This window comes from Anomalospiza imberbis, chromosome 1 (assembly GCF_031753505.1).
Source record: "Anomalospiza imberbis isolate Cuckoo-Finch-1a 21T00152 chromosome 1, ASM3175350v1, whole genome shotgun sequence".
NCBI lineage: Eukaryota > Metazoa > Chordata > Aves > Passeriformes > Viduidae > Anomalospiza > Anomalospiza imberbis.
Genome location: NC_089681.1, coordinates 144,220,131 through 144,244,746, shown reverse-complemented (window position 1 = coordinate 144,244,746; position 24,616 = coordinate 144,220,131). Strand labels below are relative to the sequence as shown.

At 37.5% G+C, this 24,616-nt stretch overlaps 1 protein-coding gene across 5 annotated transcripts in view; it reads left to right on the top strand.

The window, feature by feature from the left end:
• Positions 1–24,616, top strand: part of RBM33 (RNA binding motif protein 33) — a 98,839-nt gene that overhangs the window by 29,832 nt on the left and 44,391 nt on the right. For 4 of the 5 annotated variants that reach the window (XM_068174602.1, XM_068174594.1, XM_068174616.1 and 1 more), the window contains exons 8-10: positions 4,399–4,604; positions 6,419–6,728; positions 11,882–11,940. In XM_068174602.1, the coding sequence (XP_068030703.1) occupies positions 4,399–4,604; positions 6,419–6,728; positions 11,882–11,940 (575 nt within the window). The remainder of the gene's footprint in view (positions 1–4,398; positions 4,605–6,418; positions 6,729–11,881; positions 11,941–24,616) is intronic. The other variant, XM_068174609.1, reaches the window with a different exon arrangement.

Below are 24,616 nucleotides of genomic sequence, written 5' to 3'. Positions count from 1 at the left end.
GGCAAAAACACAGTATTACTGTTGTGAAATGATTTCTAGTCACACTAGTTTTTCTTAATAATTTGCTGATAGAGACTAGATAACTGACCATGTGGTAGAAGGTTAAACCACAAAAAATTCTGTTTGCATATAAATAATCTGCTTCCTTTTAAGAATATAGAGCAAATTTTTGCAGCTGCTATGGTTTAAAAATGAAATTTCATTGCAGACCTACATCTCCTTACTCTAAAATATGAACATAGTTCAGAAAACACTTAAAGAGGAATTAACATTTCAGTTGAAGTTACAAACGTAATTTCCATCCTGTCACATTTTGGTGACCTTTTGTGACAGCTTGTCTCTATTGGAGGAGTGCATTCTTACTTACTGATTAAAGATGTCATTTGAAACCATTTTATTACCAGCAATAGTGAAATTAATCTTGACACTTAGAGACACTAGAAAAATAATTGCTGATTCACTGCATTAACTGTGTGTGTGAGAACTGTACAGTCAAGATGAGACCAAGTGTGTGCTGGTAGAAAAGATGTAAAAATACAGTGTTCTCAGTAATGTGGCTAAGACCTTTCCTAAACATTTCTTCATCCAAGATAATGTAAAGAATGGATTTTCAAAGTTCAGAAGAGAGGTATTGTAGGACAGCTCTGCAATTGATTTCTAGCAATACCAAGTTTGTCACCTTTGATAGGAAGTACATATCTTTTTTCAGTGCCTGTAGGTGAACCCTTCTCAGAGTGGGAATTGCATTATTCTCTGGACATAGTTACCTGTTAAGGAATGTGAAGAGGAAAAATATCTTTGGTGTTACTAAACGAAAGTATTCCCTTTGTATCTTACGAAAATACACAACCCAAACCCTTAGATTTAGACAGAACCAATTGCAAATTGCTAGCAAAAGTCAGTTGGATGTGGCAGTGCTTCTTGTTATGGCCTGCTTAGTTGGCTTATGTTCAGTGTGATGCCTCATGTCTGAGATTTCAGGCAGGGCTGGGAACTTAAAGTGAGTGTTTTAAATTTGTCCAGTTGCTCTGTGTCTGGAAGCACGGAGTATAATTGGTTTGCAGATCTGGATGATGAGGAGAAATAACAACATGCTGCAAATATATGAAAATGAATATGTTTGTAGTTGTGCACGAGTTCTTAGCCAGGGAGAAGCTGTATTCATGTGAATACCTGGCTGTGCTTTGGAAGAGCCCAGGGAGGAAAGAGAATATCTTCTTCCTCTGCTCATCACATCTTTTCTTGAGCAGTCTGAGGTTGCTTTCAGGGAAGCAAGGACTGTTTCTGTTGCTTCCCTCCTTGCAAAACCATCTCCCATGCCTTCTCCTCTGCTTGATCTCTGTGTGTGGGACACTGCTCTCAAATTCAATATGCAGCCCCCCCTCCCCCCACAATAGAGCTTACTGTATTTTTCTGTTTGGTGATGTGTAGCTACATGCAGCACTTCGAGGTGCTCATGGCATCAGTCTTAAAGTTAGCAAGAAGGCTCTGAACCTGCACTTATGTGTCTAGGCAAAATTCTTCACAGGTAGGACAGTTGTCCTCAGTGGCATGTTGTAGAGGAAGTATGCTTGATATTGATGTAATCTTCTTAATTTTAAAATACGGTGCTTATATTGTACTTCTGTGGTCATAGATGTAGTATGAATTTGAATTTGTGTGTGGTTTTGCTTCGGATTTTTTTCCAAAGTTGGTCCCTACTCTGGCTGAAAAACTGAGTGTGTGGACTGTGCCTTTAAGGACATGGCCTTAAAAATCTGAGAAATTTTGTGTAAAATGAGGAGGAAAACAATTTATGTATTTTAAAGAGTGATTCTGCGCATCTGTGATTGACAGACTTGACTGCATGGATGCTGTCATCCCTTCCCCAAGCTTAATCAGCACAGTGCTCTGAGGTAATTTTCTTTGGAGCAGCCCACTCTTTCTTTCAGAGTTGTTTTTATTCAGTGTCCTTCAATGTGTGCTTAAGAGGCTGAGAGACTTGGCCATAGTCTTGCTTTCTAAGAAGCCTAGCTCTGTTCCCAGGTTCATTAAAAATTGCTTTCCACACATATGATTTCTAAGCTATTTAATAGGAACTTGCTTTTTATCTTACTTGACCATCAGTGGTAGGTACTTGTTGCAATGACCAAACTTTATTTTCCAGACTACAGCCCTGCTGAATTCAGAATTGTAGTGTGGAAGATGTCAGAAAAATTGCCCTGCCTGTCCTATTCCAGAGAAAGCAAAACAACTGTCCGAGCAGCAGAATGCTCAGGATGCCCTGCAGGGCTTGGATAATTTCTGGATAAGGGAAAGAGAGTTACTCTTTTGCAACATGGTGGCACTGTTTTCCCCCATGGATAGATGGGAAGTAGGGGTCTGTCTTCCAGGCAGGTCAGGTCAAAGCCCACATTGGCCCTTCCGTGTTTGTGGGTTTCTGGAGAAGCACAACTTGCTTCAGGTGGTGGAGAGGAAGAAGACTTGAAATCAGAGCTCAGTTTTTTCCCACCTAACCATCTTTTTTGATCCCTGGCAGCCAGAGATGGCTGTGGCAGTTGTTTTACTTGCATCTAATGCTTTTGATTGCTTTGGGCAAGAGTACATTTCTCTTAGTTTTTGTCAGAAATGTGCATTTTATACCTAAGACTTGAGGGACTGTGGTACCTGCCCTCATTCTAAGCATTCTGTAAGATTTTCCTGATAAAGCCTGATTGTCTTGGGCTCTGCTGTGCAGGTGCCTTGAGGGCAAAGGTAGCATTTCATTAGAGTATTTGTTAAGGCTTTATGCCGTTCAGTTGTGGTGTCAAGAGTTGAGAAAAAAGGAGGTAGAGAAACTTGTCTCATCACCAACATGCAAAAATGACACAGGAAACTTGGGCTTTTAGAAGTCTGTCATTTTGCTGTGGTCTTACAGGCCATCAGCAAGTTCAAAAGTTTTAAAAATTGGAAAGCTCCTGCTTTGTGGAGGTGCTGAATACTTCTGAAAACTGGGACATGCAAATCTATAGTCATTGCAGCTCAGTCATGCAGGTAGTTTTTGTAGGCAAGTAAGAACAACTGCCGCAGAGGGAATGCTCAGTGCTCACCCTTTTCTGCCCTTCTGTCAATCCTCCACTTCAAAGACTAATGGAGATTATTTATGAAGATGTAAGATGGTGGTGGTTTAAGTAGCTTTGGCCTTTAGACTCACAAGAAATTGTAAGAATTTTCTAATTGATTTAGTTATGTATTCTTGGGAGACGTTATCTAGTGGTGTGGAGACATAGTAGTAATGTCTCCTGCCAGACACTAATTACTTTAATTCTGATATTCAGATATTATGGCCACTGTATGTAGTATTGACAAGTAAATACCATATTAATTCAAAATATGCTTTTATTTGTCAGGAGTGTGTTTGCTTTTAGTAGTTTAATTTTGCCTTGTTAGAGGCAGAAATCAATATTAGTGGTAACAAAGGATCTGACTAGCACATGGCAAAAGATTCAGCTGCATGTTTGAGGCAAAAGATTCAGGTGCATGTCTGAGTTAAAATTTATTACCTCTTGTAAGTGACTGAAAGCTGGTGAGTGGTTCTGCTTATACTTTCATGGTATGTTTCCTGAAGTCTGTTGTTGACCTTTTCTGTATTTTAAAGTGATTTCATTACCTGAGCCTATTACTGCATCATTTCTTACTTAATGTTGTCAGCATTGTCCAAGGCTTCAAGCAAATTTGTCGTCTTTGCCGAGTACCACGTGGTCTCTGGTGCTTACCTGTGATGTGAGTTGGGTGGGTGTTATCAGCAGCCATGTGTTTGACTTGAGCTGAGCACTGATTTTAATGTGTGCTCTCTCTTCAGTGGAATTACCACTTGTGAAGTATCGCTGGTTTGTAAACTACATATAATAAAACAAAAATTAAGGAGTTACATACTAGAAACACTTCAGCAAGCATAAAGTCCTCCTTTGGAATAGGCCAATGTGCAGAGGAGTCTAGTGCATAAAATTTCTTTATATGGAAGACTCAACAGATCCTTTACTGTAAAGTTTATTACAGATTCATTGTCTTGCCTGATACCTGCAGATAAGTGAGATGTTAAAGATAACAAAACTTTGAGAGGAGCCACAGCCTCCTCTTAGAGCAGAAGGCAGATTCATTACCATCTTCAAAAAAAAACAACCAAACATTTTTGTTCATTTTTGTTTAATTTATCTGCTGCTTTTTGCCTGTGCAAAAGACACAAGTATCTGTCCTTTTTCCTTTTTAAAATGTTTTTAACAAAATGTTAACATGCCACCTAAAGGAGATCAAATGCCTGCAAATTTTATGTTAGTTGCAGGGATTCTTCTGTAGTTCTGGCACTGTTTTATTTGTCATTGTGTTTTCCACCTTTTCAGCACAAAGCTAAAATAATTTTCCCCATTTTTCTCTCAACAGAGCTTTCTGCAGAAGCCCAAGCAGCATTACGTGAATTTGAAGAGAGGGAAAGGCAGCTTAAGCAGGGGCGATACGGCTCCAGGAGAGGAGGGAGAAGAGGAGGCTCAGTTATGTGCCACGGAATGGGAGAACAAAGGAGAGACAATAATGATAGGGGAAGAATGAAGGATCACAGGCCTGCACTGCTGCCAAACCAGCCATCAATGGTACCTTTCAATCCTTAGTGTTATCTGAGCATCCTTGCAGAAAGCTGTGGAAAAATGCATTTTAAATCATGAATCTTTGCAAAGGTGGAATATATATTCCAGTGTAGACCTTCTGCTCTTTCAGGGCACTCTTAGGCAGTATGAGCTTTGTGTGATGTGATGATTGTAAAGTATGTGCTTAGTCCTGTTACTGGCTTCACCTTGAGCAATCTCAAGACCTCCAAATGAAAAGTGCATTTTGACTGATGAATCACAGTCAGACTTACCTTCTGGTTTGCATGAGGATGGAGGAGAAACTGAATTTCTCTGAAAAGTCTACATGCAACATGAAAACATGTTCAGTTCCCTGTTATTTATAATAATGTAGTTTAAAAAATATGATTCTGTAAAACACTTGTTCGGTTCTGTCAAGGTAGTATTTTTGCTGATACCTCTTCAAAAAATCTATTTGCATATAAGCTATGCTACTATGGAGGTAAATAAAACCCTAGGACAGTAATCAGCACTTCACTAATAGATAAAGTTATTATTTTGGGATTTCAAGTGAAATTTATCTTTGTTACTGCTTTCTGTTTCTCTGCTGTGCTTTGTATCACAATACTAAGACTTTACTTTTTCCTTAAAAAAAAACCTTACAAAAACCAAAACCATGTCCAGCAAGTGATCAAGAGGTCAACACTTATTTTTGTTCACTGTCATAAAATATACTGGAAGCTGAGATTGTAGAACAAAGTCTTTGTATATCTTTGCAGGACAAGGTCATCTGTGTTAAGCAAAGGTGATTTTTTCCAACAGCAGTAAGTAGGTGCTGGTCACTGGCAGGAGTCGGTGGCTATCTCAGTGCTTCAGAGCTCTGCAGTAGTAAATTCCATGCTTTTTTAAGGAGTGAAGGTTGAATAATTTTTTTTTCTGTTTTGCTGCAGTCATTGCAGGCTATTTGGATTTTAAATGTAAATATTTTTGTGCTCATCACAGTGTCTTCTTGTGCATACTGTGTAGCTGCTTTGCTTTATGTATAGGCTGCTGAAAGAAACAAGAAACAGTCTGTCACCCCTTTGTTGCTAAAAGGTTGCCTCTTCTGGTCTCTTCTTGCTCTGCCACTTGGAAGTTACTGGTCTAGGACTGAAATCTAGTAACTGTGACTTGAGAGGCAGAAGAATGTCTCTGAAAAGAGACAGTATTTTTTTTTTTATTAGCACAGATTTTGGCCATTTGTTTTTGAGAGCTGAGCACCAAGAGACTTTCTTCTGTGTTCGGAAGGATACCTTTGAAAGGTATCTTCAAATGAGTTTTTTCTTCAAGCAGTATGGATAGGTGTGCTGCACTGATATTGAAGAGTATTTGAATTTGTGCTGCACTGATATCTGAATTTCTATTTTGACTTTTGTTGATAGGTCTGTTATCTCAGAGAGCCTCTTGTATACATGTATCAAAAGGTAGTGGATTTGTTTTGGTACTAGGACTCAGATTTGTAGTGATACTCACATAAACCTTATTGCAGTTAATAACACTGACATATGGAGAACCCTGACTATATATGAAACTAGTCAGTTTCACTGTTAAAAATGAGTGAATGTCTGCATTCCCTATGCTTCTTTGCTCTTTGCTGTCTTCTTCTTCATATGAATGTTTTTGCTTCTTTGCTTTCCTGTGCTGATGGTTTTTAGTGGTTCCAGTTGATTATAGGGAAAAGAAGTTTCTCTGTTCATAATTGGCCTTAATTGTTCTTCAGAGATGTCTTGGTTTTGTGCTCATTTATGTCAGGATATTTTAACTTTAAAGCCTAGTGACTCTGTTCTTTTGTCTGACTTTAGACTCACTCACAGAGGTTAATTCCAACACACCAACAACCTGTTATGAGTCTGTTCCAGCAGCAACAGCAGCAGCAGCAACAACAACAACAACAGCAACAGCAGCAGCAACAACAGCAGCAGCAGCAACAGTTACAATCTCTGCTTCCTTTACAGCATCAGCATCATTCTTCTCCTCCTCCAGGGCTACATATGCCCCCTCAGATAGAAACACCTCGAATAATGATGACTCCCCCTCCAGTGACACCTCAGCAACCGAAGAACATACACATAAACCCACATTTCAAGGGGACAGTAGTGACGCCTGTACAAGGTGAGCTTTCTGAGCACCTTCCCAGCCATGCAGGCATGACTCAGCTCATTCTTTGCCAGAGATGGAACAATTTGTTTGTTTATCACTTCATGGAAATGTGCTTCAGGCTGCTGTTTTGTTTTTTTTTTTTCCTTGAAGCTTGAAACAAATGTTTTGCCTGAAGTAAGACATAATGTTGTTGGACTGTGGCCATCTGAGCAAGCAAAGCCTTTTCAGCTTTTATCATGTTTACTATTTTAATGTAAAGCCTGAGAAAAGCAGTAAAAATGGAAACTGAAAAGAGAATGTGCTTTTTAAAAAATAAATAACAGTTTTCAAAACTAAGAAAGTACTACAATTTGTAAATTTCCCAGGACTGTCTACCTCTTTCGGTGAGAGGGTACTGAGGCACTCCTTGCAATGTAATTTCTCTGTGAAAGATACCAGTTACTGTCCTTTCTTGACAAGATACATGCCCTCAATTCTCCTTTTACAGAATCACATCTGTAATTGTTTTGATTTGCAAATATGTTTTTTCTCTAACACAAATAGTTGGGCTACGCTTCTTAGGGTAGCTCTCAGGAAATCTGTTCATGTTACTGCTTATTTGGGAAGTGTTTAATCCCAAAGAGGGTTAAAAAAAGAGACACCAGCATTGCTCTGATTTCTGATTATATTGGGACAAGACAGACTAAAGAAATACATAAGTATTTATACATATTAAATATTAGATTTTCTGTATTTTCCCCCCTTCACATCAGCAGAACTCCAAGCTAGTGCTGTCTTTGCTTCATTGATTTGACCAATGAAAAGCAGGAATTTGGCAGGGTAGAATATTGCCAGTGTATGGAAGGAGGTCTGTTGTGCTTCTCACAGATGGCTTTGTAGTAGCTGTGTCAGAGAGCTTATTTTGCTTTTCCCTGTGGTGCTTCCCACAAAATTATGCATCAGGACAGATTATCTGGAAACACTCCAAAAGATCCTTTTACTTCTGGATTTGTATCTTCTGTGCATTTTTCTAGCACTACCAAAGTAAGTTACTGTTTAATAAGAAGTAAAAATTGCTTTTAGACTATTCTAGATGCCTTTTCTCTGTCCCTGTAAAACAGTACCAGATCTTTTCTGTCTAGGTAAGCAAATGTGATCATAATACTGGGAATGGCTAGTGAGGGTTTGTACTTTTGCCTAATGTCAGAAGTATCCCAGTGTATTTTCTTCCTTCTGTCTGAAGAAGTTTTTTTCACATTACTGGGCAGCTTCAGGCTCTTGCCAGCTTTACCACTGTCTGTGGCACTGTAGCTGTTGCAGGTCTCTTGCTTGATCTTGTTCACAGTCTGTTTTTCAGTCTTCATGCACAACCTCATTTCCAGAAAGTTGTGTACCTCCTGCAGGTTGGGAGATCTTCAGTATTGGATTTGTAAAGGGGAGGGTGTTTGTGGGTGTTTTTAGATCTTACATCTGCTGACTATGTGCACATTCATTTCTTGACTTGTAAAAGTTCAGGTGTTCTCTTACACTGAGCAGCCCTGGAGAGTGAGTGAGCGATTGTTGAATGGTGTTAAAACCTGCATTCAGCAAGGACATTCTTGCTCTCTGTATCAATGGCAGCTGCTTCATATGAAATCCCTTCGTGCCATTCATTTTGCTGAAAGAGTCCTTGGCAAGACTACTGAATTTTTCTGCTAATAGGTGTGCAGCATACTATTAAATATGATCTTTTAAGTCATTGTAGGAATTTCATCTTCTTGATTAGAGAGCATATATTGGAAGCTGAGTCTCCTGCAGTGACTGAGAGTAATGGCCATCTCAGTCTTAATCTGTAGCAGTACAATTAATGTTACATGAAAGTAAACACACACATAAGGAAAGTATGAAAATGTGTTGGAAATTAGGAGCTTTTTGTAGATAAATGAGCATAATTCTAACATCTTCAATGGTATTTGCATATTAAGGTGGATTTTAAAGCAGTCACTGCAGGCAAATGGTAGATAGAAATTCCAGTGTAGGAAGTGCTGTTCCAAACTTGCTTTTAAAAACTCTTCCTTTAATTCATCTACTTGAAGCCCCAGTAGGCAGAGACTGGTGGTTGGCAGCAAAAGTATGTGATTCATTTCCAGCATCATTTCTTTCAGGATAATAGGAAGGATAAAAGATCAGATTGACTTTGTGTTCTTGATGATGTCCTGCTCCTTCTTGGCTGAATACATTTCCAGATACATGAGGGGCTTTACACATTGGAGAATACAGTCACATAGGTGCAAAGTTTATTGGGATTCTGTTGTTGAAAATGTGATGCCTGGAAGCTAAAAATGCCATGTCTGGAAATGCATGATATGCACACTTAGGTTCTCGTAATTTTAATGGTGTGCTGTCATGTTTTAGTGCAGACTGGCATTTTTGCTCTCTAATTTTATGGCAGGATAAAGCTCACACATTTCTAATTGTCAGCACCAGGGACACTCTTCCTAACTGCAGATCATAGAAATACACTTTTTAAACATCTTTTTGGTTTGAGTTAGTCTTGAAATGCATCAAGTGTATCAGTATTCTCTAAAATAGACTCAAACCTCCTGTAAATTGTTACAAAATTTTCATGTGAATAAAATACCTTGTATAAGAGCTCTTAGTAGACAGCTACTTCAGCCTGAAAAGGAGTAGAAATACTGTTGAAGAATCCTATCATAGGCTTATTCCTTTGATGTTTCAAAGGCAAATCTCTTTACAGTGGTCACCATCTCCCTGCCCAGCCTTGAATCCTGATTCGAAAAAACCAGTTACTTTCAAGTCAGTTTTGTTTCAAATGGATTGGTACTTTTTTTAGTCTTTGAAGCTTTATAAATGATTAAGGACTTGGTCTATCAAACTCCTCGAAGATGCGTCTGTGGATACTTGCTGCAGGTACTGTGCAGTTGGTGTTCATCTGTGACTCCTGTGGCATTTGAATCCCTTATCTTTTAGCTTGTCTCATAGTTTTACCTTTTGTTTATGTCCTGTTCTGCAAGTTAGTTTTGAGCTGTAGGTAGTAATTTTTGCTGAATGTGTGTCCAAACTTGAGTATGATCAATTTATTAGTGCTGGAGAACTGTACATAGATGTCCTGTGAAGTACTGATTTAACCTGTGATAATAGGTGTTGCATTTTTTCCCCTTAAGTGTTTATACCACAAGTAACTATTTCAGGGATACTGTGGCACTGCCAAAATTGACATGAACTAATGAGCAGTTTATGGCAGCTCACTATGCCATTCACCTTGGTGTCTTGGGAAAAATCACGTTGTAATTCTCCTGAATAATCAGTGTGGGAATTACTTCTTCATCTTTTCAGGTATAGCATTGGAAATTATAGCAAGAAGCAATTTAATCTTCTTAAAATAGTGTCTTACAACATGCTGTGTATTATTTTTGAAACATACTTTTTACACCTATGGAATGTTTGACATGAAGAAAATGAGGACTTGAGACTTCTTTGCTGCTTAAGTAAGTGTCCAAGGATTGAAAGGGCACAGAGTTTGAACTACTATCTTTAATGAGTATTAAATTAATTTAAAATATATAAATATATGAATTTATATGCTACTGCTGGAGGCAGGATACTGAAACAGACTCTAGTTCAGTTGACATTTCTCCACATTTCCCACCTTATGTTTTTTTTCTCAGTGCCTCTTTGGCCCTTAATACCTGAAAACTATTTTAGCACTAGGTCTGTCAAGAGCATCTTACCATTTTTTTTTTCTGTGTGGCCATGGCTGTTTGATACCAACAGATGTTCATTAGAAGCCAGGATGAAACTATTCCATTCGTTTTCTGGTGTAATGTGATACAAAGCTTGCACACAGTCCTCCTATGCTGAAAGACTGCTGCAATTAGTTTACCCCATCAGTCTCTGAACCAGCAAACCACAAGTACTTAATGAAAGTGGATAGAAGCCAGACATGGACATGAACTGAAAAAAAAAAAAAACACTAATGCATTAATTCTTGTGCCTTGGTTACCAAGGGAAAAGGGATTTTTGAGGCATCTTAGCCAACTTCTGTGTTGGGAAATGCGCCCAACTTCTCAATATCTTTCCTGCTCGGAAGTGTAACACAGTAGCTGTCTGCAAAGTCAGTGTTCAACCCTGCCTGGAAAATGTTTCCCTATCACTTTCAGAATTGCTAAAAACAAACGGGAAAAGAATCTTGCTAAAAGCTAGTAAATGAGTAAACACATTATGTGGTTGGAAATGCTTTATTTAACTTCTCTAGGCCTTTCGTTTAACATGGAAATGTTTGTATTTTTAACCATTTACACAACTGTGAGAGGAGATAAAAAGTGCTCTGGAAAATAGGAAAGCTGTTATAACACTTTGTGTCTGAGATTCAAATATAGGCTCAGTTCCCAAGGTGATCCAGCTGTAGCACTTTGTGCATTTTGCCATAACATTAAGTGAATGTTTTGGGAAACAGCTTTTTGTGACTAGCATTTCAAAGTGCAGTTGTAAGGAGAGATCATCCATGTTAATCCCCCTGAAATACTAGTTTTAGAGGTTATTTTTTTTTCAGGAAAAGGTCTCCTGATTCTTCTTGGTATCTCTATGCAATCACTGTCTTTCATCTCAGATCAGCAGTTCTGTGACCACAGTTGCGCACACCACTGTGGTGGCAAGGCCAGACAGACTAAGTAGTTTTTGTGTGCTGTTAATTGCAGATGTTTGCCTCATTTTACCCTCATGAGCAGTGATTTTTACCAGTTAGTGTCTCTCATGTCCATGCTTCTTGTGGTAGCTTGGTGGTGAGACTGGGAGATGCCTAGGAAACGTTGAGTGGCATGAAGTTGAGAAGGCAAATTAATCATGTATCCTTCCATTTGAAACATGAAATTATTGTTAGTGTCTCTGTCAGCTTTGTCTAAGGGACATCTTTGAATAACCATTCTAGTTTGCCTTCCTGCAACAAGGAGCAATTTAATTCTGGAAAAAGCAGAACTAAATTATGTAAATTAACTAGGAGAATCTTAATTGCCCTGTTGCATGTTGTAGGGAGGGAACAGTTGGTTAAAGTTAATTGTAGGAACTGTGACATGTGAGGGTAAAAGTAGCAGATTTTAATCATGGCTTTTTATTGCAACTGCTTTTGGAAATAGCTACAACAACTGTTAGGTAAAACAAATGGTGTTAAAAGGTGCTTCTTGTTTCAGTGCCCTTGCTGCCAGTTCCCGCCCAGCCAAGACCTGCTGTAGGACCCCAGAGATTTCCTGTGAGTAGCAGCTGTTTCTTCTTCTCTGGTATGGATAAGCATACATTTGCAAGGAAATATTAATATAGCAAATAAAAGCTGTTCTAGTGAAATATAATTTTAAGGATTTGTAAATATTGACAATACACTCTGCAGTTGAAAATGTTTGTTAAAAGCTTAAGGTCAATGGATTTTTGAGAGTAGAATTAATTCTGTTGAACTGTAAAATTGTTGAACCAGTCTCTCCAGTGGGAAAGGCATGAATGCATCTTGTCTTAAGGAATATGGGCTTCATTTTATTACTCGACTCTTTCTGTATAAATAGAATCCTTATTTTATTTGATATAATAAAAGGCTATTTGAAATAATCCCTAAGCTTAAAAAGCAGTAATATGTATTTATTGTAAAATGCAGCAATCATTTTTATCATTACTGAAGGTATTTCAACACGCTCATGTATTTTATATAAAAAAATAGAACTGGCATTGCATGACCTTGCTATCTTTTTATGTTTCTAATTTTGAAAACAAACAAGACACTTAGCTGCTTCACTAGGCTAATTTCACTTCATAATTTTTTTAACTCTATGAATGGAAAGAGTATATGCTTCTAGAACTTTACTCATAATTTCACTTTTGTTACACTAAATTTCTTGTTGAAATGGCTAGCAGGGTATCAAAATAAACAAAAGACCTAGGCTGCAATATTACCTAAAGTATTTTCAAGTAAAAACCTGTATATTATAGTTCCCATAAAACACACAAAAAATATGTTGATATGTGCATTGCTGAAGGAGGAAAATAGATGTCTGAACATCTGTGTAGTATCTCTGGCATAGAGATCAGATGTGCTGGAAAGAAGCAGATTTCAGAAACCTGCTGTGACTTTTGATTGCCCAGTGTAGACCTGGTTGTTTTTAGTGCAGAATATTTTTCATACAGGACTTATGGCTGAGGAAATGTGATATCTGTGTTTTGCAGAGAAACAGTCGTGATATTGCTGTATTTCTTCTGTGAAGTCTTAAAAAATTAAGTTGTAAACCCACAGTTTCATTAAGTAAATTAATCTTATATCTTCAAGAAAATATTTTTGAGTTTTTTAATTAAAAATACTGTGGTTTTCAGAGGAAATAGTTTACTTCAACAGTCTTTAGTATTATGGGGAGACCTTATTTACATTTTGAAAGTAGTTTTAATTGTTGTTTTTTATGAAAACAAGTGTCTTGCATTTGTTTTTCTTTGATACTAAGTTGATTTGCTAGTAAACACAGTTTGGGATGGAAAAGAAATCAAGGATAAGGAGTATCTGTAAAGGCATTGTAATTGGCATCTTTGAAGTGTGTTTACATCAGCATAGAAAAATTGGAAATTAATTTTTTTTAAAAATTGAGTGTGAAATTAGATTTTAGTTCTGTTCATTTTTGGGGCTGCAAGTTGAGAAGTATTGCAAACCCAACTAATCTGTATGCAGCAGTTTTTAAAAGGGAATAAAGCAAACTGAACATTTTTTGGTTGGACTCTTGTTCCTTTAGCCTGCAGGAAAAACTTGACTGCTTGCTGTCTTTTTACTTATACAAGCAGTGCACCAGAAAAGAGTCAGTATAATTAAATTTTCATAAGGAGGAGGTGGAGGGCTGACTTAACTACAAGGGTTTGGCTCTGTCATTTGGTTGCCCTGACTGGTTTTTTCCTACTTCAGCAGTAACGTGCTGCATGACCCTGAGAAAGTTGCTTCATCTTTCCATGGCTCACTGAGTTATAAAGTGGACTTCCCCTATGAAATACTTTATAAATTTTGCATGGGTTATCAGTCATATTAGGATTAGGAATTAAGTGTCACTGTGTACATATCTCATGTTTGTTTTATTAAATGTAGTATGTTAGCTCTTGAGCTGAAGACAAATTTACTTTCTGACTAACGTTTTATCTTGCAGAACTACCTTTTTTGCTGTTACATGTCAGATGCCTTTGTGCTATTATAATTCTCTTGTTTATGTATAAATGTTGACTTAAAGCAATGCAGCAGTGGTTAGACAATTTTGACAAGCCATTTGAAAAGGATCAAAGACTTACTCCAGACTATGTACAGTTTATTCAGCCTTTTCTTCATTGAACAAAGAATCTCTGGATGTATAATATCTTGAATTTGCTCTTGTTTTTAGGATTGCATAATCAAAGGATAATAGTTAACTGGTTTTCCTGATTGCTTTGCTGCTAAAAGATAGTGGGATTAGGATTAAATATTTGCATTCTGTTTTCCCCTTGAACTTTGAACTGGATGGTTTCTTTTGATTGAATGTGACAGAGGTGGAAACATGAAGAGTAATTAAATTCTTGCAAGAAGAGACCAGAAGTGGGCAATGCCCCTTCCCAATACGGAAGGAAAATTTGTTTCTGAATTTCTGTCTTATCTAGGAGAGAAACTTCTCAGTGCAGAGAGCCTGTGTGCTCCAAATATGAGAAGAATTTCAATCAGAGCTAATCAATTGCCAGTCATAAATCTATTTGAAGCCAGGTGTTGTTAATTTAAGGCTGATGAAATGACTTTGTAAGCATGTAATGGTTAATTTTACAACCTTCTGCAGAAGGATATAACTGAAGAGTTGAACAAAGTTGTAATGAGCATGTTAACATATGGTGTGAGACCTGAATTATGGGAAATAACATAGTGCTATGTCAGGCTAGTGTTGATCAGGACTGAACCTGCTTAGAGTGGGGGCTGATTAAATTCCCTTAATCTTGAATCTCAGTTCTAGTATTTCAAGGTAGAGCTCATTGTTCAGTTACTTCTTCCTTAAAACTTAACTCCTGGAATGTTTAGGGAGGGAGTACTGGAAAAGATGCAAGGGAATGAATCTGTGTTGTGTACACAGAGTTATTTTACTTCCAGTAATCTTGAATCAAGCAATCAAGTTGTCTTACCTGTTACTCTGTAAGCATTTGAGGTGACTTGGTGTGAATGGTGTTTGAGAGCTATATGCAGCTGATAAGGACTGAATAAAAGGTGGATCTGAGGTGTGTCACAGCTGAGAAACATGGTGCACTTGTGGGATCTGGGAGTTAAGGATGTGAATTCTGTTTGTCTGAATTGCTGCACTGTGGCTGCACCACAGTACTCGTGGCTGTAGTTCATAGTAATCCAGTCTACAAGCATGGTTTGAATTAACCTGGACCTGTGAAAGTGCCAGCTACATGTTTTGTTTAAACAGTTTAAAGAATAGATTAAATAACCTCTTCGGCAGAGTCCTTCTGAAGGTCTAATTTTATCATCTGCCTTTGCTTTAAAGTGGTTAAGAGGCCTTTTCCAGAGTTCTTGTCCCGATGTCACAGTTGGTGACACAGTTTACTTTGCAGACTGATCCATTTACAGGAAGGTCACAGAAGACTTTATTCACAGACTGCTCATATGGTTCTTCTGAACTTTTCATGTGTTTTCTGACCAATTTACTAATTCTTGCAGATGCCCCAGTGCAGGGAAGGGAGCTGGAGGGTTTTATGTTACACAAGAGGGACTACTGTGATTTCTGTCCTTCATCCAGTGTTTGTTATTTGGGCTAATTTCTCTTTCAATTCCTGTGTTCTGTGAAGAAAGATGGGATAAAACAAGGGAAGATGAGATTAAATAGAAAATGGAAGAGGTATTTCAAAACACTTTCTGTTATATAAGGGCTGCTGCTAACTGACTATTACAGAGGCCGGAGCATTAGTGAGTGTGAAGCTGGAAGTTAAGGGATGAAAAAGTCTGGACCATCAGCTTTTTTGAGTCCACCAGCACATTCCATGTCTGAAATATTTCAGTGTTTGCCTGAAGAAAAATGTATAGAAGCTTTTGGCTTCAAACATCATTTATTTAACTTATGAACACTAAAATAATAGTACTACATGAGACGTGTGCAGTGTTTTGTGGACCTACAGAAGTGAAAGAAGTGTTCTCATGTCCACTTTGGGATGGAATGTGGCAGAGGGAGGGTGTCTGTTCTTCAGCCAGAAATTATGAGGTATCCCTAGCATCCAGATTTGTGGCTGGAGTGTGGGGCATTTGGGGAGAAGAGGAAGCTGGGGACAACCTTCCTCCCACTGCTAAAGACAGAAGAGAGGGGTTCCTCAGGTCTGAGGCCATTCCCCCTCTGTCCATGACCTGGATCCTCCTCTGCAGCTGCTGCGGAGAGAGCAGAGCCTGTTAATGGAGCTGTGTGCCTTTGGCCAGGAAAGCTTTCAGGAACTTGGGATCACTTCTCATTCAGCTGTTGTCCTTAGGCTGTCACCCTGGGTGTGGTGTGAGCTGGGCAGGTGCCCAGCCCACAGACATGCTTGGTCAACTTGAGTTTCAGAGCTGAAGTTGGAAACAGTCTGAAGTGGCACCAAACACAAGATGAAGTGGCACCAGTGTCTACCTGACTAATTTGTGCCAGGAAGGCTTTGCTATTTTTTAATGCACAAAGCTTTTCTCTTTTGATAGGACACCTCAGTGCCCTGGGTGAGTGTCTTTCAGATAACTGTGGGATTCATGTCTGAAGAAGCTGAATTGTAAAACATAAATAATGTTTTATTTAGTATTTTTAAGACTTTATCCTCATGCCTTGTGAATAGCCTATGTTGTATGTCTTTTTTATTCCCAGGGGGATTTTTCATTATTTGTTTTTGGAACTTAGAACTTATTTTTAAAACAACCTTTATCTCAAAGAATACTTTTTTTTTTTTCTTTAAACAGCAAAAACCTTAATAAACTTTCTTCATGTTCTCATTCAGCATGCTTCCACTTGATCTCCAGCACATCAGGTGGTGTCTCAAATGGATGCTGTGAAGGGCAGTTGATTAGTTTGGATTCATTTTTTCCATCATTTCTGGAATCAGTAGTTTGATTTCTGAGTTTTCAAGTGTTGTTTGTGTTCCAGACACTGTTTTTAAATACTTCTTTATGATTTAATCTGTGAGAGGTTTTTAAACAAGTGACTTCTCAAAACAGAAGTTGCTGTTCTTCATGGTCAATTGTTTGAAACATATATTTTAAAAAGCAATATATTAGTGCTATACAAATTAATTATAAAAGGTACATTAGAATATAGCATACTTATTTTTTCCCAGGTGATTCTTGGACTGACAAGGATCATCCACCATCATTTTAGCAAACATGGGTTGGCTTAATGGTATTACAGTGGGCCTGGGTCTGTGGCTGCACCACTTCTTTCTTACAGGATGTAGAGGCAGAAATTTGCAGTGCTTTTGAAAACAAAACTGCTTGCAGAAGTGTTTGCTGTGTGTTGTGGGAAATGCAAACAGGGAGATAATTTCCCCTCCCATTGTTTCAAATTCAGTCATGAGTTGCTACATGTGAGTAAGGTTTTTTTAGCAATTGTTATTAATGTGGACTCATAGACCACATAGTAAGGACAAATTATAAAGAGTCCTGCATCTGACCACAGGCAGTCATTTTAAACTGATATTTGGTAACTTGTACATGTTTGCAACAGTACATATGTAGGAGACAAACTGTTAATGGAAATAAAAAGCTGCTTGTGAAAATGATTCTCTTACTTCCTCACAATTATTTTGCTTTAGCTATGGCTTCACTATAATGAGTAACAGTAAATGAAATTTTCCCTCTATCACTGGGTAGTGGTGGCAGATCTCAGGTAGTGTAGAAAGCATTTTGTTTCCATTTAACAGAATACATGGTATCAGGTGGTGTTGATTGACATTTCTGGGATGCTGCTTTACACAGCATTTCATGCAAATCATGTTTGAATGAGACTGCTGCATCAAATTACATTTCTTTCAGATTATATCCCTTGCAGATGTGAGACAGAGCTTGTTCAGCGGCTAGCAAAAGGCTGTGGTTTTTAACAGGTACTGTTTTCACAACTTGACTGCAAAGCTCTGTAATTACAGCACTTAAGATAGTGAAGGAATGATGGGCACTTTCTCTTATCAGATCTATAAGTAGTAGCAAGCAAATGCAGCATGAGATCGCTCCAGCTGTCAAGTATTGTCAGGCTGCCATAGAGGGAATGCAGTTTAAAATGCAGGTGACATAATACCCAACATCCTCCATTTGCTAGTGGGCTTCTGATTAATCACGATTACCATACATTATCATACCATCAAATTTAATCATATCAATGAATTCCCATCTGCAGGAGGAGCTGCAGCAGCTAAACATGATGGTAACAGCTATTAAATAAGAGAGAAATAGCTGGTTTCTAAATGCAGTAACCCTTTAACTTGTCATGTTGGCTCCAGTGTGCACGTGCTCTGTAGACAGTAAAATGGAGCAGAAAACGTGTGCTTTTATATTTTACTGTCATTTATCTTTCTGTAAGGTGATTGCTGTTTAGCACAGCCAAGGAGAACCAGTAGTGTAGATTTTTTTTCCCTCTTTGTTAATGATGGTAGATTTTCTTCAATCTCAGCTTTAGTACCTGCTAAACACAGAATCACAGATTGGCTGAGTTTGACAGGGACCTCTGGAGGTCACCTGGTCCATCTCTTTGCTCAGGCAGGGCCACCTGAAGCCAGTTGCCCGGGAATAGGTGTGGATGGCTTTGGACTACCTCCAAGGATGGTGCAAGTGCTCAGGCAGCCTTACAGTAAAAAAGTTTTTGTTTATCTAGCTATATAGGTTGTACTTTGGTTTTGGTATATTTCTGTGAATAGAGTGTGAAGCTTTTAAAAAAACTACTGTAAGCAAAGCACAAACTTTAATCAATACAAAGAGAAAAAGAGGGGAAAAGTATTATGCTTTATACATGTACTTTTTTTTGCTGTTAATTAAGCACTGTTAAAGAGTTACTTTGCAGAAATCAAGACTTGTAAAGAAATCCAATTAAAATACAGAATCTGCTGAAGTACAATACAGTAAGAGTAATCTGGAGCTTAAACACTGAATAGAGAGCTAGAATGTATCTGTTATAATACTAGAGAGTATTAGATGATAGTATAGTTCTCTTAAGCTATTTCACTGAGATGGGAAAATGTCTTTTTAAAAGATAACTCAGTACATTTGTATCATCACAATATGAAAAAGAGTAAATCTGTAAACTGGTATTTGTTCATTTTCTTTGCCTTCAGTTCTTGCTAATTCTTTAGACTGTTTAAGGGAAAATGCTTCATTTTATTATAAAGCAGTAAGTCACTACTGTTACAATAAAATAAGGCAATTCAGAGAGATATTATGGGTTGACTGTAGGATACCAAAAACGACTAAAATGTTCAGGCCTTTTTACCCAATGCATGAATAGTACTTGCAGGCATACTGGGAACTCTTGAGTATGTAAAGTGGTCACATCAATGTGTTTGTAAGGTCAGAGATGTGCAGAACATCTCAAAATGAGATTTCCTAACAGAACTAAAGACCATCAGTCCCGTAATTTGATTACTAAGTAATCAGATCCTTTTCAAAGTCCAGGTTAGCAGCAATTCTCATTTTTCTTTTCTGTAAAGCTGGCTGCTTCTTGACTTTTTTTGTAGCAACCTCACCATTGCTCGTTAAAGAGAGAAGCATCATCCCCAGGTCACATCGAGGTGCTCAGATTTTAGATAAATTGTAACTGCAACTTCAAGCTTGGAATGTAGAAATCTTGAGTTTTATATTCATGATCCAGTTTAGTTGTAGCTTCAAGTTGTTTCTAATTGTTAGTGACTTGCAGGCCACCAAGATACACATAAACACTCTGATAATATTTCCATGGAGTAGTTTCTGCAAAGTCCAAGGGAAAGATCTTATCTCATTAGTTCCTATGACAGGAGGGGTTCCTAATTTTTTACACATCCATAAAACTGTTAGCTTTCAGCACAGGCACTATGGAGAAGGATTTTACAGTCTTTTACTAAATGATTATGAAGTCCTTATCTTTCAAGGGAGAGTTCATTGTTCTAAATGACATTAATGTTTCTTACACTCTTTCCCCAATTTGTTTGTATTGTACTTAACCTTAAAAGTTAGAGGGCACCAAACAAAAATGATCATTCGCTCTTCCAACACCCCACTCCTGCAGAGGATTGCAAACTTAAGTGAAACTGAATCTTCCAGATGAATGAATTTAAGAATTCAGTGTTGAAGAACTTCTTAGGTTTGTGGTTTGAGAGGTTTGGGTTTACTCTTCCCCTTCAGTCTGTGCAAGTTGCAGCATCTTGTCTGTCACACTATTTCTCATTATGGCCTGTCTCTGCTGGAGGCACTCACTCTTTATCCATACTAAGTAGATGGGTGGGAGTGTGGTCTTTTTGCACATCAGCACTTTAAATTAGGAATTTAAATCTAAAGTTGGGATCTTGTTACCAGTACATTTTCTATGTCTCCATTTCATCAAGGACTCTCTGAAGCAGAAGTCCTCCTATGGAGAAGTGGTTGCTTATGGGCCCATCTGCTTTGTTGCTTCCCTTAGAAACACACTGAAGTTGGGAGTGTTTTTTGTCTCCATTTGCAACATGAATCTGTTCCTGCTGGATGTATTGCAGGGATGCCCTGAAACTTGCTGAAAAGGGACACTTTTAGTATCCAATAATTCTAATTTTTAGCTTTAGTCTCCTGAACTGTTAGGGATTGTCAGTCTGCTGGGAATGCCCATCTCTGTCTGCATTGCCTGAGTTGCCTTAAATAACAGGGGATTCCTTGCCTTTCTCTCCTTGCTTGTACTGGTTTACCACGTTGGCTGAACTCTACTTTGAGACCCTAAACAGTGAAGTAGGGCATTGGTGATTTCTCCTACAGATGACATGGACTTCTGCCTAAGCCACCTACCACTCTTTCTTATCTCTTGGAGTTGTGTAGTGTCAAAGAGGAGCTTGTCCAAGTTGTGTGGTACATTTTAATATTAAAAATTACTTTCAGCTCAGTTGAAGATATCAACCCATTCTCTCTGACTCAGTCTGCCTGCAGTGCCAGGATCTGTGCAGTCCACAGACTTGAACTAGTGCTTGGCTATCTCTGTATGTTTTCCCCTCAGAAAATATTTTCCAGAAACTTTGAAAAGACTCATATATGGGTAACATAAAACTGTTGTCTGGACTTTTATGGGCACTCTGAACTTTTTTGTCCATGACTGGCATGAATTCAAGGTGTGTCTTGTATATTAGGTGATCTTATCCAAAATCTTTTGAGAAAACCATGGTGCTTGCTAGGCTTTAGTTCATCTTGATGGACTTACATGATTGTCATAGACATCAGAAGAACAATACTGAATCACTGAAACTATATTCAAAAAGTATCAAAATTAATTTTATAATAAAAAAATTTCCAGAGTAATTGCTTTCTGTATGCTGTGCAAACTAAAAGTACTGTGAAACTTGAAGACCCATATTTTGTGCAAGATACAGATACATATTTCTACTTGGAAATTTTTGAACCATATCCAAGATATATGAGCAGGGTTTCCTACACAAGAGGATGAAAAGTCAGTTTCTTGCACAGAAGGTAGGCAGTTTAGGAAAGCTTTTTGAAAAGTCTGGGGGCTACTGAAATAAGAGGATTAACATCTTGTGACAGATGGCTATAGTTTTAATTGTCATAGGTTATAGTGGTCATTATTCTTTGTATTTAAAGCCATATAAGAAGAATTAACTGAGTGGCCCTGCTTAACTGTCAATGGGGTTCTCCTGGCTCTTTGCATTTTAAGTGAGATTAATAAATGAAAACATGTTGTACAGGCAGGGTGTATTTTATTGAAAGATTCATGACGTTTCAATGACATTGTTAAGGTATTTAATTAGTCTCATGAAGAAAGTGGAGTGACCCTTTTAGAGAAGCTGATAAATCATATAATAGCTGTTAGATCCTCTTTATTCCTTGCTTTATAAGATTAACTTTGTGCTAAGCAATTTATGCTAAGTTTTCCCTTTTATTGGTAACCAAAGTTATCTGTGCTTCATGAATAGATTATTGGAGATAACATCATGTAATTAACAAGAGATGCAGAAAAGTAAAAGTACAATTTGTGTAAGAATTGTATGAGAGAAAATGTTAATTTCTTAACTAGGAAGGATATTTAAAGGGATAAAAGGAAGGCAAAATAGTGCAGTTCTTTGAAAGGATTAAAGTAACCTTATCTCGTGTTCTTTCAGAAGGTGGGATTGCATGAGTGTGTGAAAGTCATGTTCAATGAGCTATTCACAACTCTAATGAATTGTAGACACAAGCTGGCATTGCCTTTTTTTTTTCCAAAAGTGATTGATGAGGTGTAGGTTATGCCTTAGCTATATTGAATAATTGAAATTAGTAAGAGGGGAAATTGTACAACCTGCAGTTATTCAGAACTGTATAAAAATGTCAGTCTGAAGTGCAGTAAATTACGGTGTGTGTGGGAGGAAGAGTTGGTACATTTTTTGGTAAGAGTAAGCATCAGAAAATCAAAGATTTAAGACAAAATACCTGTCAGTAGCACTTCACTGTGGTGTTATCTTCTCCTTTGAACTATTTCTGAAATGTCTGTGATAGTATTCTCTTAAGCAATCTACACAGAATCCTATTTCCAATGTAATTTCCTTCTAGACCTCAGGTCTTGTATTCTTATGCACCACCTTTTCTTCTTCTTGAATTTTCAAAATAAAATTGCACAAGGATAAATTAAATTATGGAGTTCAGAGCTTTCCTTAAAAACAGGAAAAGATACAGATGTCTGCTGGGTCATTCCTATGGACATTTGGTAGCTGTCATCGTAACCATTTCTGTATGAGTGTGAACCAGCCTTGTGGGATCTCTCTGGGAAGGCACATAAATTTTTGTCCTTTCCCTCAGTGTTAGAGTTGGCCCCAGTGTTGGACTGAGATGTAGAACCTTGGAGCCGTGGCTGATCACATGAATTTTCAATTTTCTTTTATAGGTTGGAACCTGTTAGCTTAAAAATAAGTGTTCTGAACACTGAGTAAGGAAGTTTCCTGAAAGATTTAATAATGGTGAAGTAATAGTTAAAATGTTTTTTGCAGGGACTCTTAGCTGATGTGTGTACTGAATAGTTGGGTGTAATTTGAAACTGTCCGGGTAGCAAAACCATGAATAATGGGAGTAACTACTGTGCATATAAAGATTTATTATGCATCTATGTTACAGTATGCTTATTTTATCAAAAATAGGCCATTATGAAACCTGGCTTTTGCACCTGCTCTTCATTAATTTTTGAAGTTAAATAGCTCTGAGTGGTCTTTTCCACCAAATACCAGAGGGCACTTGGGGGTTATTAGCAACAAATACTTGCTGAATGTAGAGTTTAACATTAATGGTAAAATAATCCACTACTAAAATGGTAGTTTAACTACTGTTAAAAACAAAACAAAACAAAAAAAAAAAAAACCCACCAAAAAAAACAAGCCCACCTTCAAAAGCTTTAAGCAATGGAGAACTGTTATATTGCTTTGTACTGGTTTTAGGACAATTAGAATTTGACGTAAGTAAAAGCTGAAGTAGTAATATTGCTGTGTTTCTATGGAATTGGAAAAAAAGTAATGTCCTTTCAGAATAATAGACAAAGACCTCATAATTAGAAAAATACCCACCATAGTGTATGTATTTTCTTTTTTAAAAAGTGGTAATGTGTGTCTGGAAGTAGTTGAACGTTAGAGTTTTAGTTTCACATGTAGTGTGTGATATGAATCAGTTGCATAACTGAATTGCTGTAAGAATTATCCTGGGAGCTTTTTCAGAAGAAAAATCTCAGCAATGTAAGATATGAAAATATAAGCTTCCCCCTCCCTGTTTATACTGTTATTTAGCACAGAAGTTTCTATCTTTAGGGATATAGAAGCAAGCTGGTTTAGGAAAGAAGTGCAGGTCAATCTGTCATGACTGTAAGAAGGGAAAGAATCAACCTAATTCTTTTTTTTTTTAGAAGCAAACATTAGTAATTTGTTTTTCAGCAAATAACAAATGTCTTTTCAATTAATTTTGCATGATTGGCCTTCGGTTATCAGCCAAGAAATGTGATCAGTCATAATTTAGTAGTTTTTCAAAATGTCAGACACAAAGTTAAAATCTGCTCAGCAATCAAATAAGTAGATACTTGTTAGTGAATCGGGAATCTTAAAAAGTGGAAAAAAACCCAGAGTTCTTCACTGCTAGGGACAGAAAAGAGGCCAATAGGAAGAGTTCCAAACTTCAGATATTTCCTTCTTGTTCTTTCTTGGACTGTTTTAAGAGTTATTTTGACCAAAACTTGTATTGCAGGATGTACTTATATGACATATACTGCTAACTAGAGAAAAAAATTCTTAATGTATCTTAGTGAGCATTTGTTGGGATTTTTTGACACCAGATTGTGGATGACATTTGGATACCTGTTATTTTGTGTTAACGCAGTGCAGATATTTAGAGGACACTAAGTGTTTTGCTTCTTAAGATGGATGGACACCTTTGGTACTGAAGATCACAGGGAACTTGAAATCAACATTGCTACTATTTTTAACAGTAAAATGTCTTGCTGGTTATTGGTCCATGGTTTATTTGGGGTTTATTTTGTAAATAAACTATAATATAAGTTTTTTTTTTTTAAGTGTGAGCTTTCTTAGACTTAAAATAACCTTGTATTACTCTGTTCTAAAACTTACCTAAAGCTTATGTCATAAAGGTTTGTTTCCTTATGATGGGAAATATAAAAGTGCTCTCAGAGTGTGTGTAATACTAACAGACTTTGGTGGCCTAAACTAAGATTTTGTGCTGGTTGCTGGTCTCATTTTGAATCCTTTTGGTTGAAATTTTCCAAATATACTTT